An 18,460-nucleotide genomic window follows, 5' to 3' on the forward strand; every position below is an offset into this window, starting at 1 on the left:
TTTTTGTCGGTAAAATGCTTGACGTATTTTAAATATAACTGTTGCAAAAAAACCCTTAAACAATATCAGCTGTGGTGCATGGTCATTTTTGCTTCCACGATAAATTTTCCAACGTACGTCATACATATAAGGTAACTGTCCACCTATGTTCCCATCTGCCAAGGGTCATATAACTTATAAGTCGTTAAATTGAATTGTCACCAGTACGCACCTGTGTTATTGCGAATCGACCAGTGTCACTTAACCTGCCCCAATCGCGTGTTGTTTCTGCTGATTGCCAAAAACTGTTTCCGTGTGTTGTGCCACATTTTGGACGGCCCAGTTGGGTGGGCGGTGTGGCCGCAGTCGACAGAACGCAAACAGAAGTGGGCAGCCGACCAAAATATACTTGGCAAACGGCGGCCTTCTGTACCAACCGGAGTGAGGCAGCAAACGTACTGTAACACCGCGAGATAGCCGTCCCAGTCCAGCCTTTCCTTTGCCTTTTTAATTTATGATGCATAAACGATAGAAGGAATTTTTCGTAATATAAATGTGATAGCTCTGTCTGCCTGCCTGTGTTTGCTACCCTTTTCTCCCGTCGCCCTGCCTCTTTTTTTCTCTCTCGATCATCTCTCTCTCTATCTCTCTCTCTCTCTCTCTCTCTCTCTCTCTCTCTCTCTCTCTCTCTCTCTCTCTCTCTCTCTCTCTCTCTCTCTCTTTCTCTCTCTCCCTCTCTCTCTCTCTCTCTCTCTCTCTCTCTCTCTCTCTCTCTCTCTCTCTCTCTCTCTCTTTCTTTTACGTAAGGCATCTTTTGAGGTAAATTTGGTGAACATCGATCTCACTGATCCCACTTTTACTTATTCCAAACAACGTGAGAAGCTGCGGCCTCGTCATACCAATGCCACCCCTCGTTCTACATATTCCGACTGTCGGGCGGTCCTCAGTCCCCGACAGTACACTGACATCGGCACGACGTTGGCCGATTCCGCCAAGCCTGTTTGTCTCCTCTCCTGACACACGATGGCAACTCTCCTCTTCGCTTACACGGTGGTCGACGGCGGTAGACAGCGCTGGCGGAAACATGTTGTAGGGAGCGGTGAGGTGAGGGCGGATGGTGGGTGACCGAGCCTCTGTTGAAGGGTACAGAAGGCGCTCGTCGGAGCTGGCACAGCTCGTGACCCGTCGGAGGCCGGACCGGGCCCAGCTGGGCCGACAGTCGGTGGTGGGCAGGCAGGGTGGGCGGTGTGCGGGCCACGTCTGTCGTGGTTAGTCGGGTCAGTGAGGTGCTGAGGGATTGGTGGCTAGTTTGTGAAGAAGTGAAGCTGTTGATAGACGAGAGAGTGTCTGAGCAGTACTGAAGCTTGTTAGTGAATCAAAACATGGAAGCAGAGAAGTAAACGATTTTGAATTATTCTGAAGTTAAGAAGAAATGTGAGAATAAGAATGAACAAGAGCATGTGAAGGGATTATGAACCGTGAATAATCCATTTGAAGAGGCATGTAAAGCTTTAGCCTACTCGTAAAAACAACAAATGTTTTTAGGACTAACTGGTCATTGTCTTCTGGCTGACCTGACCTGAACTGCCACTTTTTCGACTACTAGCAGTCGCGTACCATGAACTTTCTGTACAACCGCGGCGGCCGGTCGGGCGGCTCGGACGGCCACTCGCCGCTCTCGCTCGGTCGAGGTCGGGTCAAACTGCAGCCGCGTCGACTGCGGTCCGCCGCCGCTGCCGCCGCCGCCGCCTCCGCCGCCGAGCAGGAGGCCTCTGAGCGTGTTACGCGCACACACCTCTTCCTGGGGTTCGGCGGGGGCGGTGGCGGCGGCGGCGACGGCGAATCGCGGCCGCGCCGCTCGGGCCTGGTCGGCTGGCTGACCGGCCGTGGTAAGAGGAGGACCAGCCGGTCACGCCAGGAGGAGGAGCAGGCCCAGGAGCCGCCGACAGTGACTGTGGTGCCGCCGCCCCCGCCCGAACCGTGTGAGCAGGAGCTGCTCTCCATGGATCAGCTGAGCCAGGACTGTTTCATGGTGCCCCACGCACTGGTCCACAGGTTTCTGCCGACTGGGCACAAGGTGAGAGAAGTGACGCGACCAAACGGACACTTCTAGTGGGTTGGCTGAAAGGCTTCTATTTTTTACGTTAATTTGGGTGAACGGTGTCATTGTCGCATGTGTCGGTTTGTCACTGTAATGACACACGACGGGCCAGCCCAGGCGGGGACAATCACATAGCGTGATTTGGGGCCTTAAAGCCTAGAACAGAGAAATAAGGATAAGATTGCTATTCGTAATTGAGAAAAGGTAGGAATAAAACGGCACTACTTCAAACAGGTAATTTAACACTATCCAGTACGATGAGTGGAGAATTTCAGTGCATTTGGAAGTCCGTCTAACTTCTACCGATTGAGTCACTAAACACACACACAAAAAACAGCTACCTAGGCCCATCCATCGTTCATTGAATTCCATAAGTGAGGCCTAGCCAAGCCAAAAGGCTGAGATGCCCCAGCCCGTGACAGACACTGTTGTCGTCAGAGAACTCCAAAATACACTGGCTGTAATAGCAAGCATGACCCAACACAGTCAAGTATGCATATAGGTACCTATTCCTTACAAGACTTTGACTGACATGGCTCTGTGTTTTTTTTTTCATTACCACGGTGTCAGCACCCATGGGAAAGAGCAAGAACTTACAAGCGTGTCGCTCTAATTTCTATTCTCAAGCAGGCGCCTGTGACGGGCCGCCCGAGCCAGGCATCGTGTCGTGCGGCACAGCATACCATCAGGCGCTTACCACTAGTGCCATCTAGCGGTCGAAGAGTGAAGTGCCGTTGGCTCCCCGCGTGTGGACATTGGGATGCTGGTACAAAGATGCATCCACGTCTGACGAAACAACACACCAATTTGAATAATTTTTTTTTGGCATATTAGGCATGTTTCGTAGCATCGAAATTTCCTGTTTTCAAATCTAATCAACAGGGGAAACTGAAAAATAAACGTGAGTGATAAATGTCAAACCACATTCCGTTCCGACGAAAAGAAAACTTAATGCAAAATTGAACAAAGACGCTTCTCAGTTCTAAATGAGAACACGTCCTAGCGATGAATGAGGCATGAAAGAGCACAACAACATAGGGGAGAGTGGGGTAATTTGGCCGGTGGTGTAAATTGGCCGCCCCCACCTGTACGCTGTCTAATAAAAGTGAGTGAAATAACTCTAGTCTCTATTCATTTGTCATGGGTAGAAATAACTGGAGGACAAATGTCAAAACTTTGCCCCTCGTAGTTTTATTCAAAATTAATAAAACGTTAATTTCATTAGAAAATGGTAACTTTTACTTCTGTTTACAAAGTTGTATATTGTATAACATGTAGTATTTGGGCTAAAAACGAATTCAGACATTATAGCGCCATTCTTGGGGGTGTTCAGCGGTTCCAAGAGCAATTTTATCTAATTCCGTATAGCCGTGATGACTTTATAGACAAAAAATTTCAGAATGACAATATGGGGTAATTTGGCCGGGACTAGCGGGGCAACTTGGCCGGTGCGCTCATGGTCTATATGCTGGGACGGCCGAGTTTTCATGGTCAATTGTACCATAAATGACATGATTCATGACCAACTTTGACTACTTTGATGCCTTACTTCCGATTGGTCAACTGTAAGAGCATGTGACGTCATCAAAGGTTACCAAACTTTTTTTTGCAAATAAATCCTTACACAAAATGGTACAGCCGCACAAATGGTCTCATTCTGTTCAGCTCGCCAAGGCGCATCGAATGATATGCATGATGACCTTGAAATCACGTGACCTTGAGGTCAAGCGACCATATGCAACGTGACCTGAGGTCAACCTTTGACCTTGACTTCTCAAGGTCAACACATATATCTTTCGATGCGGACTGACGAGAGAATTACGATGGTACTCGAAGTTTTGGCCTAGCTTGATTGCTTCAAAAGTTATTCGTAAAAAACTGTCTTCGCATCTAGAGCCGCTAATTTGGCTATTTTGACCCCTGTGACCCCTGAGTCAACCTCCAAAATGCGGCAAATGCATCATAGGACACACGTCATTGCTGAATCTGAAGCAGACTCGCAATATAACAGAAAATCCCGACCGCAAACTAACACCGGCCAAATTGCCCCACACCCCCGGCCAAATAACCCTGCTAGTGGGGCAATTTGGCCGCCTTGCAGACCTTTGTAATACGTCACAATTTCAATATAAGTAATTACTCTATCATTTCAAGTTCACTGTCCAGTAAAGTAAAATGAATACGACACCTGCCAGCGTTGAGAAAATGCAGAAATGTGTCGTCAATTTTAAGTTATATCGTTTTCTAAAAAAAGCGGCCAAATTACCCCACTCTCCCCTATCAAAATGAACCGTGAGAAATTGTCACCATTCTTTTGGCCACGGTGTAATTTGTGGACCACCATAATACCATTCACTTTCGGAGCCAATGCTCATCCATTAGGGTGTCTGCTGAGAACTGACGCGTGAGGCTCAGCTAGCAGCAGCGTAAAATATAGACAGGGGAAAAGGGAGGGAGGGACACGAATGGTGCGGAGACTTCGAACGTATGTAGTTTGGTGCACCTCTGTTAAACAAGACGGTATTCTTTGAGTGTATTAAACGGATACTTATTGGGTAAAGCAGCAATGTCCAGACAAATTGTATGATAGATTATTCTCGTCTGCACTGCCACTCTAATCTGGCCATCACTCTATATCTATCGGCCTAGGTCAGCGCGGTCCAGTGACGAACGCACCAGCATGCCACGCGTGACCTCCGCGGCGGCACAGCTGAGCGACTCCTCACTGCCGGCGCTGGGTGCGTGGCGGACAGATCCGCCGGCTGCCAAACTCTGGTGACCGGGACGGCGCCAGACAACAGACACCGTGACGTGACGTGACGCTGACGGCGACCCGACCCGGTCGACACCCGAGTCGCTGCGTTCCGTCGCGTCCCGCGCGTCTTCCGCTCAGTAGAGCGCAACCAGCGACCCTGCTCTCCTACAGGAATACCTCCCGGTCGGGCCGACTGACCTATTTACAATAACAAGTACCCCGTCTGGCGATGGGTACCGATAAGCAAATACAACATGGACCACACCTGCCCCGATCACTGATAGTGTCTAGCCATCAGCTGTGGCAATGGCTGATGGCACACAGTGCCGTACCCATTGGCCCCCTGTCTGAGGAGCTCTGAAAGCCGTCGGATCGGCGGCCGAGGGATCCAGGCGGCTGGCAGGGCGGGAGGGAGTGAATCTCGTCCGGACCGGGAGCCAACACCGCGCGTCCGCCTGCCAGACCACTAGCGGGAGTGACACCATATTTCACGGCGAGCATAAAACAATATTCCTTCAATAGCTGAGAGGTCACTCTTAGGTCGACCGACCATAAATCCTTCTAACTTGTCTCCTTCATGTTCGTAAATGATTAGCATGCAACCGGGTTATTAAACATAAACAGAAAACGCCACATTAGCTTTCAGTAGATGGGACATCTTTACCTGTAACACCTTTTTCAAGACAACTGAGACAATTATGTATCGTAATACATAACTAATTTAATTCAAATTACATGTATATGTTACAGGCCGTATGAAAACTCAGTCCGTTTGCAAACGGCCTGGCCCGATTCAGGCCGTTTGCAAACGGCCTGGACAGCCCAGTCAGTATGCAAACGGACTGAAAAGTCAGGCCGTTTGAATACGGGCTGAAATTCCAGGCTGTATGCAAACCGCCTGAAATTTCAGGCCGTTTGCAAACCGTCTAGGCCGTATGACAACTTTCTAGACACCAGGCCGTTTGCAAACGGTCTAGGCATTTTGAAAACAATGTGGTCTGCATAAAGTTACAGCTGGACAATGTTGAGTTAGTTGAAGCACGACCGTTTCATTCATGACATTACATGGCACCATGAAATCCTTAGGTGCATTCGGCATCCGGAAAAAATATTGTCACTCGGATATTCTCCGTCGGAAAATTATTGTTGAGCGCCTATCTTCAGCATGTCTCGTTATCGCGATACCGTTCGTGATCCCCGATGATTCTCGCTAGTTCCGGAAAATTCTCCCTGATTTTCCGGATGACGAATGCAGGCCTGGTCAGGAAGAGATTAGCAGAACTGAGACCCGGCCCGTATAGCGCCCAGTCGACCCGGGCTTCCCCCGGACTTCAAAGTTTCGCCTTCCACCGCAATGGTCAAGTATTGCCGGCGTACGCCACCGGACAGTCGCCGGCGGTCGACCGGGCGCGGTGAAGACTCTAATGTGAACCAGTGGCGCGGGAACTTCTTCCAGACTAGGGGGGGGGGGGCTGAACCATAATAGAGATCAACCTACTGTTAACGCCAGACCCCTTGAGACCCTAATTTTTCGCGATTACTTTTAAATGCGTGAAGGAATTTCAACCAAGCTCAGGACATGGCCGTTTCAAGACAGGCCGAAACTTTTACAATTTAGATATTTTATCGCCATTTCAATGTTTCAGGCACTTGTCATTGACTCGTAATGTTAACTGTTTTTCCATCCTGGATAGAGGCTTTCTACGTCATATGACATTAGGCTCCGCCCACGACTGCGGCATTGACCCGTGCCCATCAGCGACCTCTGTACAAACGACACCCCTGCCATCTGTGAAGGACTATGAATTTCGCTGACGCTTCACAGTTCACGTGCTATGAGTCAATTGCAGCAGACGGTCAAGTAAATGTTAGGCTCTTGTTGACTCTTGTATATAGGACCAAGAGGACCATCACTCCTCAACCTACTACTCAGTCGTGCTTCGAACAAACGTTAACGATTCCTAACAAATACGATTTTCGATGTAGGGTATCTGTTTGAAATACGAGCGAGCCGTATGATGCGAAGCTCAGGCAATTAACTTATTATTGCGTTGTTCGATGGTTGCATAGCGATGTACAAATCGGCAGCTACTTGGTGACATCCGACATCCCATTATCGCATTATCTGCAACGCCATAGGCTTTAAATACAGGTGAATATTTCCTAACCTTATGTCAGTTATATGCCATCTGCCCGTCATATGCAGCTTATAGAAAAAAAATATCAGCGAACATATCAGCATTGTAGAAGCAATGCGCATTGAGCATTTATGACTCCTTAGTCATCATGTCGCTCTCTGGGCACTGTCAGCCAAGACGCTACGCACAACTCCGCCGGCTTTCGGCACCGCTCGACCGTCGCCCGTCCCCGCTCCCCGCCACAGCGAGAGTGACCGCGCGCCGGCCCGAAACCGCCGCAGGCCAAGACCACAGAGGCGGGGCTTAGCTGTGACGTCATAACGTATCACAGACTGACTGGTGATAGCCTCTACACACCGGATGAAAATCTTGCTCGAAATTTAACATTACGAGTCAATGACAAGTGCCTGAAATATTGAAATGGCGATAAAATATCTAAATTGTAAAAGTTTCGGCCTGTCTTGAAACGGCCATGTCCTGAGCTTGGTTGAAATTCCTTCACGCATTTAAAAGTAATCGCGAAAAATTAGGGTCTCAAGGGGTCTGGCGTTAACAGTAGGGTACCCCAAAATCTAGTTTTCTCACCGGTTTTAGGCCACTTATTTTTCAGACCTTGGCCTTTTCAACAAAAAAAAAAAACGCAAAAAGTCAGGTATTCCGTCTCAGCTGAGTGAAAAAACTACCGTTTTGGCAACCTGGAATAAAGGTTTTAATCTGCCAAATGAGTTGACGAGCCAGTGAAAGAGGTGGATTTTTCACTTACATGCTTTCTTCCTTTGTGACCCACAACCCGTAATTTGGGGAGGACAAGCTGCCCCAACGGTTCCTGACCGACATGAAAAGTTGTGGGCCACCGCCCCCACGGCCCCAGAGCTGTGGGAGCAAACATCCCCCACTGCCCCCTCCCCCGGTTCCCGCGCCTATGTATGAATCTATGAAATTATGTTGGCAGATTTCCGATTTCGATTCCTCCAGCTGGGGGGGGGGGGGCTCAAATACATTATGAGCCCCCCCCAGCCGAAAAGTTGGAGGGGCTCAGCCCCCGTTAGCCCCCCCCCCCGGTTCCCGCGCCACTGAATTGTGAAATCCATTGCGCGCTCCGGCGTTTTATGCCGCAAAATAATCGGTGAGTCTTGTAGTGATACGTTTCACCAGACCTCGCCAGTAGTGGCTTCACCAGGCTCCATCAACTGGATGGCCGTACACAGGCGGACCGTGAACTTGTATAATTAGTAATATTGTCGAAAAACGGCCGGGCCGAGCATCAGCACAGTAAGAAAATGTTCGACGTATGTAGACGAGTCATTCGGCATGGAATGCGCAAGCATTCACATGGATGCAACCTGATCATCGACCAACCTGGATCCATTAACTTCAATCTTCAGAGGCTGTTGTACTTCGCCAGACCGTTTGAAAACTGACTAGGCCGTTTTCAAACTGTCTAGGCCGTTTCAAACTGCCTAGGCCGTTTTCATACGGCCTGATATTTCAGGCGGTTTGCAAACGGCCGGCTTTTTCAGGCCGTTTTCAAACGGCCTGACTGGGCCAGGCCGTTTGCAAACGGACTGGGTTTGCATACGGTCTGTAACATATACAAGGTACGAATGATAAAGCACCGGAAAATATTTATCTACAATATAAGGAAAATCAATTTTCAGTTCCATATAACCAGCTTCCTCCCTTGATGGAGCATCTGCACTCTGCAGGCTTCTATCGCGTCTGTATTGCTATGGCCTTGACTGCATATGCATTATGCATTTTCAGTCATATTCAATATAAGATTAAACGCCATAAGCGCCCCTCGACATAAAACTTCCGCTAAAATTGTGATCGAAACAATAAATAAGTTATCTGAACACTGATCTCAGGCTGTGCACCAATGACGGATCTACATTCTTCTTTTCTGGTAGTTCTGCCAAAGGATCCTTTCCTGAGGTTCACTCTGCAAAGTCGTAGAAGAACGTTTCGCTGACTCATGTTAAGTGTAAACAGCGTCATTTGAACGCTAAGCCGACGACTGGATAGTCTACAATCCCGTATCTGAAACTGACTGCAGCTCCTGTCACAATACCGTAATAGCCCATCGCGAGTTCCGTCACAGTGTCAGTCCGTTACGAACTCCGTCACATCAGATTACCAGTCCCGTCACAGCCCGTCACCCATCCCGTTACGGTTCACCACATCCGTCACAGTGCATTGCTTATCCGTCCCCGGCTATCCCCACCGTTCCCTGATGAAGCCATCTTCTGTCCTCCAGCAATCAGCGGCCAGCTCATATCTGACACCCATAAACACAACTGGCGATGGTTGGCCGGGCGGACCGCAAGCAGCCAGGTGCCAAGCAGTAACGCTTGTCGCGCCCGGCGTCCAAAGAACATATTGACCTGAGTCGAGCACCGCAGCCGACCGCCAGCAACCGTGTACAAACGACGACGGTGACAATCAGTAGAGAATGGGCCGCGAAATCACCACGCTGAGTGATTTAAATTGGGCTTAATCATCTAACGCGTGGGTGGAGTGCGAGCTATTTTAGAGCGAGAGCCATGAGCGAAGTGAAGGCTTCGGATAATAAATCAAAGCAGATGAAGGTTAAATAAACTTTAAGTGAAATGGAGCGGGCTGCGACAAGACGCCAGCTCAGATCTTCTTGGTCGCCTGTCAGCGGTCGAGCTGCGGGCTGATGCGCTGGCGAGAATGGGACGCGGGGCGGCTGGCGCGGTCGAGCGCGCCCGAGCCGCGTTAGGTTAGGGGTGCAGTCGGAACTGACAGTGACCCCGGAGGGTCACGCCGGTCAGGTTTACGGTCGGGTAGATGACCTGGGATATCCGCCACTGGTCCTGTTGACGACCATGCGATATTAAATGCATATTGCATAATAACTAGCTATTGCTAAATGCGCATCAACTTTGGAAGCAAGCAGACCAGTTGTAAATTTCAATGACTGACGATTTCGCCCATCCCTGGAGTCGCCAAGATCTCCTCCGGCACTTGGCCAACTCTGGCCTGGCATTCTCCAATCGACTTTGATCGCAACTGATCTAAACCCCACTCCAGACCCTCAGCTGCCGACCTATCCCCAAAGCCCCGTCAGCATCTGACGTCCTCCAACACACAGCAACTGCAACTGCGTCTGACAACTCCCAAACTCTGACCGAAACCGCAACTGACCTCCATCACGATCCAGTCCAACTGCCGACCTCTACCCCGTCGCCTCTCCAAGCAAGTGCAACCATTCAACAAACCCTAACCACAGCTAACCTCCACCCCTCTCCCACCCCCAGCTGCCGACCTCTCCCCCGGCGCGCGGCCAGCGTCTGCGGATGCACGAGACCAGCGACCCGGACCTGTCGGTGGTCCTGCACGTGCTGACGCCGCTGGAGCCGGTGACGCCGCCCAGTGTGCTGGAGCCCGTCAGCCCGCTCCAGGTCCAGCTGACCGCCTGCCTGTCACTGCTGAAGAGGGTGGCTGCCGCGGGGAAGACGCGCGATGCGATACTGCTTAGTAATCTGGAGCGGACCGGTGAGAGATGGGCGGTGGGTGGGAAAGGGTTAGGGTAGTGATGCGGTGACTGGTGAGTTCTTATGGTGTGAGGGTAGGACGGCAGGAGGGAGTGAGGAGAGAAAGGAGAAACCAAAGGGCTATGAGAAATTGGGTACTGTTGAACATGAACTGTGTGAACGACAGTTATCAGTTGCGACGCTGTTTCAACGCCAATCTTGCATAATGCTGATCAAACGGGCCGTCAAACGGAAAGGCTTCTGATAGTCTATTGACTAGCAACTTCTAACGCTCACGAATATCAGCTTCTCTTGTTCGATCCCACAGAGCCGTTTCCGTTTCTGCTCTACTACACGGTGGCCAAGTCGGGCCGCACCGCGCAGGATGTGCTCTCCGAGGTGCGACACGGCGTGCGGACCACGTTCTCACCCCTGCAGACCACCCTGGTGGGTCAGCACACGGTTCGACTGTACCAGGAGGTGGCTACCATCGCCCGGCCGCCGCTCAGTGAGTCATGGATGCACGGGAGAATGTGTTGGAGGGATGACTAAGGAAAGCGACAATTGATGTCAAGATTACTTTATTACTCAATTGATGTGACTTCTAACCAGGAATCCTTTTGTCTTTAGTAGTTTCACTGTCAAGCTCAAGATAAAAATGATTGGCAAGTCAACCGACTAAAATAAGAATCAGTCCAAAAATATAGATCAAAGCGGACATTTGGCTACGCCAATAAGACACATGCACATGCATCGGCTGTGCGACTTTGAGGTCCGTCCATTGTCCGATGGTGCCGGTCCTCTCATCTTGTCTTCCACAAAGAGCAGAAAATACTGCTGGCAAAGAAACAAGGCAGTCCGTGAAATCGCATCTCGCCTGTCACATGTTCAAACGCTGCCAAGTTGGACGTTTTCGCTCCGAGAGAAATACTGCGGAGGCCTGAAAGGCATATATTGCGGTTGATTCTAAAACATTACGTGAACGACAAAAATGATTGGCGTGTTATTTCTCGCATTATTTACGTAATTCACACGATATGAGTTTAGAAGCCATATAATCACAGTTCATGCTGTATGTCTTCCGAACCCTGACCTATCCAAAAGGTCACTATAAGAGGTCACGCTGTCTGACGTCTCCCTCTCTCTCCCCCCCTCTCTCTCTCTCTCTCTCTCTCTCCCCAGCCGACCAGCGGCGTCCCAGCAGTGACCGCACCGGCTACATCATCTCTGTGTTCCGGGTCATGGAGGGGGACGACCGACACAGCTTCGAGCGCGACTGGCCCAGCTGGACCGGTGAGTTCAGCTTCGGTGACAACTGAAAAATACGTCAGCTAATTTATAGAGACGCCGTTCCCTGAGGCGTGAACATGAAGATATTTATTTTAGGTAGTCGTATAACCAAGCTGTCCGATCGCGACACCAACAAACTAGGAGTTGAAATATAAGAATAAAATGTACAAATAAAGACGGGCTTGATTTAGCCAAGGGCGATTCGTCCAGAGACCATTCCACAATCACGGAACGACTAGGATGGGCGACCATAATGTTCTGCTCGAACGATCCCCTTCTTGGAAATCCTGTGTAGTGTATTTTTTCCGCACCCACTTTTGGTAGTATGATGGGCTTTCAAGCCATGGCGACGGTAAGCTCAGGAGGGCCACATACGCAGAGGCGTCTGTAATAATTATCGACCCGTCTGGTAGGTATATCAAATGCTGACACATATAGGTACCAATCTAACCCTATCTGACAGGTAGACAGATTTAGAGCCTTCTCCCAGTGGCTAGGGGCCTAGAGTAACACACTATCCATATCACTAAATTTATTACTGACAAGTTTCGAGTCGTGGATATTTATTGGGCTGCGTTATCCAAACACAAGAAAATAAATTTAGCCTAAGCGATCACCCATCAAGGATCCAGAAAGCACATGCTTATAAAATGATAATAAAATCACTTTGGCATACTTATGAATATCCGAAGGTTGGGACTTTTCAATTAAGAACAATCACTATTCTTTAGAGTTGTGATTTTCTATTGAAAATCCCAACCTGAGCTACCTCTCTATTACGTGGTGTTCGTCCGATCTCAGAACAAACATGTTGCCAGCAAACAAAAAAAAAAAAGCGTCCATGGCTCAAGCATACATTTCCCCAGTAACACGCCCTTTCTCTGACACCTCGCGTTTCCTATAGGAGCACGACTTCTGTACCGGACCATCCCGAAGCGGGCGGGCCTACGTCGGATCGTTCTCCACAAGTCCTGCGACTCTGACACGGGGGACATATTCTACATTCTCAGCTGCGAGTACAGCCGGCTACTGGATGACGTCGTCTCCACTGTGAAGACGCTGCCGGCGCTGAGGGCGCGACTCATCGGTTATACCGGCATCTACAAGCCCATGGCGGTGTTATGAAGGTGGTAGGAGAGGGGTAGGTTACTTCTTGTCACATGAGGAGCTGTGGTGGGGGTTCTAGTGATGCTGATGCTATGACTATGGAAGTGTATCGGTATCAGGGAAATACGGTGAAGACATTGAGTGGTTATGGGGGTAATATTGAACCAATGCGCGGTGAAAGGAGAGTGTGTTCATCGCCACTTTGCAGTGACGGCAGTGTGAATGACTGTCCATTGTGTGACCGAATGTAGTAGTTAGTCGACGTTCAATTGCTGAGAGACATTGCAATCATTGAATATGTTCGTGTTAGCCAAACAAAAGCGATCGGTGTTTTGGGGCAGTGCAAAGAGAAACCAATTAGGCATGTAGGCATTATGTAGTCATGATAAAGACGAGACGGCGCTGCCGTTATTACACATGTAATAAGCTCAATGGGTCATGCTCAAAGCTCATCTCAGCTCATTAGTTACTTCAACGTTTTTGTTTCCTCTAAACCTTGGGCCCCAGACCAAGGTCTAGAAGCCCAAGACCCGCGCTAGAAATATAAACGTGAACAAGGGTTGAGCTGTGTTGTCTGCGAATTAGCCCAGATCTTATACTGCATATTGTAGAAGTGCAAAGTGTACAGTGTTGAGGTTATCATAAGCTGAGGGGATTGTAGCTATATCGACACCTTCTACTGACAAACAATAAACTTCCCAGACGCTTGCCTATGACTCTGGACTACACCCAGAACTGGCATTTGACATCCCCACCAGAACTGACATTTGACGGCCCCACTCGAGGTGCTTCGTTGCTCGCTATTTACTGCCGAGTCACCATGCAAGCCGGGTCAGATATCAGCAAATCTGAGATAGCGGTGGGCCGTCTTCTTCCTGTAAATCGCTCAGTTGGACGGTACGGAGCCCCACAGCCGGAAAGTGACCGCGATATTTCATACGCTATTTGATATTTCAGCCATATCTAGTCGAAAGCAGGATCTCCGAAGTGCAATCCACGGAAGGAACGCTGTCAAGTATTCGGATTTCTGGTCCCATTCCACCCACAGCCACATTCGGTCGAAAATAGTACCAATCTAGAAAGCAATATAAAATGACAGAAAATCATCAAATCCAAGCACTGTAATATCCGAAACAATGATCCACGAGTACCTAGTCAATGTATTTCCGCACCTCCTTGCCGGCAATAGCCGTGCGTGACGACATAGCCGTCAGCGCCGCGGTCGACTGCACCGGATCCGACCGTAACGTACCTATCTCAGCTTCCCCCACTCCCCACCCACACACGCCCGGGGCGACGGAGTGGCATTCCGCGGCGCGTGACACGCGGCGCACTGCCCTCCGTCCGACGCACAGGACGCGTGCAAACACTCCCTATCTGATGGGAGGCCGGATGGAGGCCAGGCCCGGTCCCAGCCGCCCAGGACGTCCGGCCAGGCCACCTCCACCCCCTCCCACAGAGTCCCCCCGGACGAGAAAACACAAACACAATCATGGAAGAGGACGATTGACGCTCACACGGCCTTAAAATAAACAATCAAGTAGTGAATAGCACGAGTACCAAAAAGTGTTATTACAAAGAATAGCTCTATGTTTCATCTGGCTCTCTTCACATCCCTCTGCAAGCCATCCAGTTCTCTTAGGATCGTCAGCGATCACACGGGGCACCAGGGCACCAATCACAGAGCACAAACAGGCGGTGGAGGCGCCCACCTACCGCAGCAGCGCCTTGATGTCTGCCTTCTCGGCAGCGTCGATATAGCTCGTGCCGTCCGGCGTCTTACCCGACTTGGACGCACCCTGAAAGGAGACCGGATGGGGTTGATACGGATAACGGCAGCAGTGGGCAGCTTGAGTGTCAAATAAACAAACACAATGCCAGCGAGGACTTGTAGACCGGACGTGTGACGAGCCATTTTTCATCGACCGCATCAGAAAGAAAAAAGTGGACTTCTTCAACGGCAGGGGAGCAACAATGTCCTGGCCATCCTATGAGACTGCGTGTTCAATACTTAGAAATGGAAAGAATGACAAGGCTTTTCACCGAGAGCGAGAAAGCGAGCCTTTTTAAACGAGAGTTCCAATCAAGGCAGAATGTTTCACGCTTCATGTTCTAGAGCACAACAGGGATGGGCTAAAAAAAATGGCATGGAATTTAATATCGTATCAAGTGAAAGCTGAAGGCATCATAATCATCACCACCGTTGAACAAGGACCGGGCAATGAGATATCTCGCATGTAACAGCAGTTCGGGTGCGTACCTTTTCCAGCATCAGTTTCACACAGTCGGTGTGGCCCTCCCAGATAGCTGCTAGTATCGCCGATATGCCGTGCTTGTCCAGCACCTGGAAACGAATCGAAGAAAAATTAGAGTACTGGAACTGATCGTGAGGCCACATAACAAAGAGAATCGAAATGAAAATAACGTCAACTCAGTAGAAAGAGTCATAATATCACTGGTGGGTGACAACGTGCCAACACCAGGAGCACGCCAGTCGCCAACAGTTGTCCCTTCCTGTCGCAACACCGATACTTACATTGAGGTCTGCACCTTTGCTGAGGAGATATTTCAGCACCTCGAGCTGACCATAGTCGGCGGCATAGTGGATCGGGCTGCGACCATCTATTGGCGCATTCAGGTCCACTTTCTGGCAACAGCAGATCAAGGGATTAAGACGGACATCAATTTATGGCGCAATAATGAGCAGAGAGACTACACAAAGTATGCAGATGGTGCTAAAAGATTATCATGAAATGAAACCAGCCTAACTTGTTCTGAAACATAGCCGTCATTAGAAACATAATCGCACATCATAGCATTACCTTGGTTTCAACAGCCTCCTTCACTTGTTCAATGTCTCCATTTTTGATGCTCCAAACCAGCCCACTCATGATTAGCTGCTATCTGAAAATTCAGGAAAAAGCATTAGCTTGCATTACATATATAGAAAGAAGTGTCAAAACTGAATTATTCAAAACAGATTTGCAGAACAATGAAAATCACCCATATTCAGTCACACTCATCACTATGTAGTATCCAGTGGTGGGCACATCGATAACTCCTATGGATAACGATTATCGAAGTCGTTATCGAAGTCCCCGTTTCGGTCAATCGATAACGACAACTTCATCAAATACGACGGGAGCATATTAAGGAATACTTCACCTCCAGCATGGGGTTTTGAACTGAGATAGCAGTTTTGTAGATTGAGCACTGAAAAAAATGCTATTCGGAACGTCTTTCGGCCCAACAAGCTCTGTCGCCAAAGAATAAAGATATTTAAGTTTTTCGACGAATGTTTTCCCTATTTAAGGAATATTTAAGGAAGTAAATACTACTTAGAAGCTTATTCCTTTCAAATATTTTCTCCTTTCGACTTCGTTCTTTTTTGAAATTATCGTCATCGTTATCGCGTTAAGGAAGTGACCGAGTTGGTTATCGAGTTGTTGTTATCGAAGTCGCCGACCTCGAAAAATGTTATCGAATTATCGTTATCAAAGTCGGGGTCAAGCTACGAGTGCCCACTACTGCTAGTATCTGTGTGCTCTCGTAAGGGACTACAATAATGCACAGCTACACTGGCGAGGTACTCTATTTCCACCCAAGGTTCAGCAAAATGGGCAGACCTGGCAAGTGGATCCAGCCAGTTTACAACTGATGATACGTTGGTTACAATCTTCCCTAACCCATAATCCATAATCTTCTATTAATACAATCTTCCAAGCTATGCCTATGCCAAAGATGTTGCTAAAAAGTGCACATCTAAGAGTTGTGGAAACAGTACAATGCTGACAGCTACCCTTTTATAAAAATAATGTTTTTGGCATCCTGTTAGGCATGTGCAGCTTGAAACTGATGCCCCATGCCTATTTTGTGAATTACACAGAAAACCACAAAGTGGGAGCCAGCAAACTGGTGCCTGGTGGCATATTTAACTACCTATAATATAACGTATGGTGGAAACTGTAAAACAGTCTTTGGTAGTGCAGGCTAGTTAACTGGTGTTGTTTTATTATGTGAAATTTTCCAACAAGTGGAAGGGCCAGCAGTAAAAAGATTTAGATGATGTTAACTGTTAAGTATATTGAATAGTTAGAAGAATGTAGGTACCATTTATTATGCAACTACAGGAGCATGAGAAAGCAAATGCCAAGCTTTCATAAATTCAAACTTCATCATAGGTACACCTATGCATCTGCTAATGCAAAAAATGCACAAAAAACAAGCAACATGATGCTGATAGCTTGCGCTAGATCAATCAGCCAAGGTTTTTGCTGTGTAAATTTTGAATCTACTATGGGGACTTCACTCTACCTACACAATTCCTTGTCTATGACATAATTTAGAGTCAGAAATTTAATGCATGCACAAGGCCAACAAACAAACAACAACAAAACACATTTATCAAACATAAGATGGAATGAGCAGCTATGCACGGCTGGTCCCCCTCGGCCCTCACTGACTTCGACTGGCTACAGAGTACACTCAGCCTGCCACCAACCACAACCATACCTGTCAGGAGGGTTATAAACATCAAGCACCCATCATGCTTTGAACTCGGGTCCCGGACTGTCGTAACTGGGAACACTTTCTCTCACCACTGGCCCACGGCCACGCAGCCTACTGACAGCTACAGGACTGACTGAGTTGTGCTATACCTATTGACTTTGAACACTGATTTAGTATTGTACCTGATCATGAGGAAAACTTTGAATAATAATGATCAAGACCTATCTCAAGATCAAAGCGATTTTTTACCTTAAGGCTTTAGGCTTTAATAATTTGATATTTTTAAACAAAACATTCACACATCCTTTTTGCTTGACATTTCTTTCTCAGAAAGCATGCTGTCAATGACTTTAATATCCTGGGCCCTGTTTCACCGGTGACAGCAGCACGCTGCTTTTACACGTGTCAAATTGGGTTTCCATGGAAACATCAACAGGCCCATTGCTCCAACACTACCACAAGTGTGACGTCAGCTCGCGCAATTTGATAGCAGCGTGGTAGCAGCGTCCCGTGAAACACCGCCCTGGCTGAAAAAGTAAAGATGATCTACTTAAGTTTTATCAAACTGTTCCGAAAACAACAGATGCTTTAACAGTTCAGTTGAGTTTGTTTTTTATTTAAAAAGCAGCTAAAGCGAAGTACTTTTTGCTATTGAACACATGCCCTTAATCATAACGACATATACACATACTGTTTCCTACCTGTTCCTTCAGGATATAAATATGCGATGGAGATAAAATAAAATGAACTTCTCAAAATAATTCGGAAATTGCCGGCTCCTTCAAACCAAAACGAAGAGACTACGCCCAGGGGCCTTTGAAGCGAATCTTCAAAGCCGTGCTCTTTGAAATGTCTCCAAAGGTAAGAAATAGAGCGTTGCCTAGCAACTAGTAAACGAGTTGCAGGTTTCCCCACCGTCGCCTAGCAACTTGAGGATATCGTTTCATAGACATTTCCTAAAAAACACAGTGAGGCAAAGGGCGTTCACCAGTTTTGTATCAACTGCGCAGCTCTGTGCATTCTCCGAGATTACTAGCTCGCGGCCACAAAATCATGAATTGAGCATAAAACCCGTGTAGAAACA

The 18,460-nt window shown here is 48.3% G+C and overlaps 2 protein-coding genes across 4 annotated transcripts; one reads left to right on the top strand and one right to left on the bottom strand.

Moving 5' to 3' along the window:
- Nucleotides 1-1,597: 1,597 nt before the first annotated feature.
- Nucleotides 1,598-13,575, top strand: LOC122392092. The gene is made up of 5 exons (XM_043386604.1): nt 1,598-2,056; nt 10,255-10,492; nt 10,799-10,978; nt 11,653-11,763; nt 12,665-13,575. Exons 1-5 carry the CDS (start codon nt 1,598-1,600, stop codon nt 12,883-12,885), a joined length of 1,209 nt encoding a protein of 402 aa, XP_043242539.1. The 3' UTR covers nt 12,886-13,575.
- A 434-nt stretch (nt 13,576-14,009) lies between these two features.
- LOC122392098 (myotrophin-like) lies at nt 14,010-18,243 on the bottom strand. Of its 3 annotated transcripts, none has more exons than XM_043386612.1 (5): nt 18,078-18,243; nt 15,690-15,771; nt 15,404-15,514; nt 15,128-15,211; nt 14,010-14,666 (listed from the first exon to the last, which is right to left on the bottom strand). In XM_043386612.1, the coding sequence occupies exons 2-5, from the start codon at nt 15,756-15,758 to the stop codon at nt 14,580-14,582; spliced, it is 351 nt and encodes a 116-aa protein (XP_043242547.1). In that variant the 5' UTR covers nt 15,759-15,771; nt 18,078-18,243; the 3' UTR covers nt 14,010-14,579. The 3 variants fall into 3 exon arrangements, with proteins under 3 accessions (XP_043242547.1, XP_043242550.1, XP_043242549.1); XM_043386615.1 differs by having other exon boundaries at nt 18,164-18,199; XM_043386614.1 differs by having other exon boundaries at nt 18,068-18,193.
- Between the last annotated feature and the right edge of the window lie 217 nt (nt 18,244-18,460).

This window comes from Amphibalanus amphitrite, unplaced genomic scaffold, assembly GCF_019059575.1.
Source record: "Amphibalanus amphitrite isolate SeventyFive unplaced genomic scaffold, NRLGWU_Aamphi_draft 000468F_arrow, whole genome shotgun sequence".
Taxonomy (NCBI): domain Eukaryota; kingdom Metazoa; phylum Arthropoda; class Thecostraca; order Balanomorpha; family Balanidae; genus Amphibalanus; species Amphibalanus amphitrite.

Bases quoted from the DNA above. Each gene is read 5' to 3' on its own strand.
- LOC122392092 (XM_043386604.1), top strand. From the start codon at position 1,598: ATGAACTTTCTGTACAACCGCGGCGGCCGGTCGGGCGGCTCGGACGGC. The intron at 2,057-10,254 runs GTGAGAGAAGTG...TCCCACCCCCAG, and splicing joins TTCTGCCGACTGGGCACAAG to CTGCCGACCTCTCCCCCGGC. The intron at 10,979-11,652 runs GTGAGTCATGGA...CTCTCTCCCCAG, and splicing joins CATCGCCCGGCCGCCGCTCA to CCGACCAGCGGCGTCCCAGC.
- LOC122392098 (XM_043386612.1), bottom strand. From the start codon at position 15,758: ATGAGTGGGCTGGTTTGGAGCATCAAAAATGGAGACATTGAACAAGTG. The intron at 15,212-15,403 runs GTAAGTATCGGT...ATTCGTTTCCAG, and splicing joins GCAAAGGTGCAGACCTCAAT to GTGCTGGACAAGCACGGCAT. The intron at 14,667-15,127 runs GTACGCACCCGA...GTCTCCTTTCAG, and splicing joins TGAAACTGATGCTGGAAAAG to GGTGCGTCCAAGTCGGGTAA.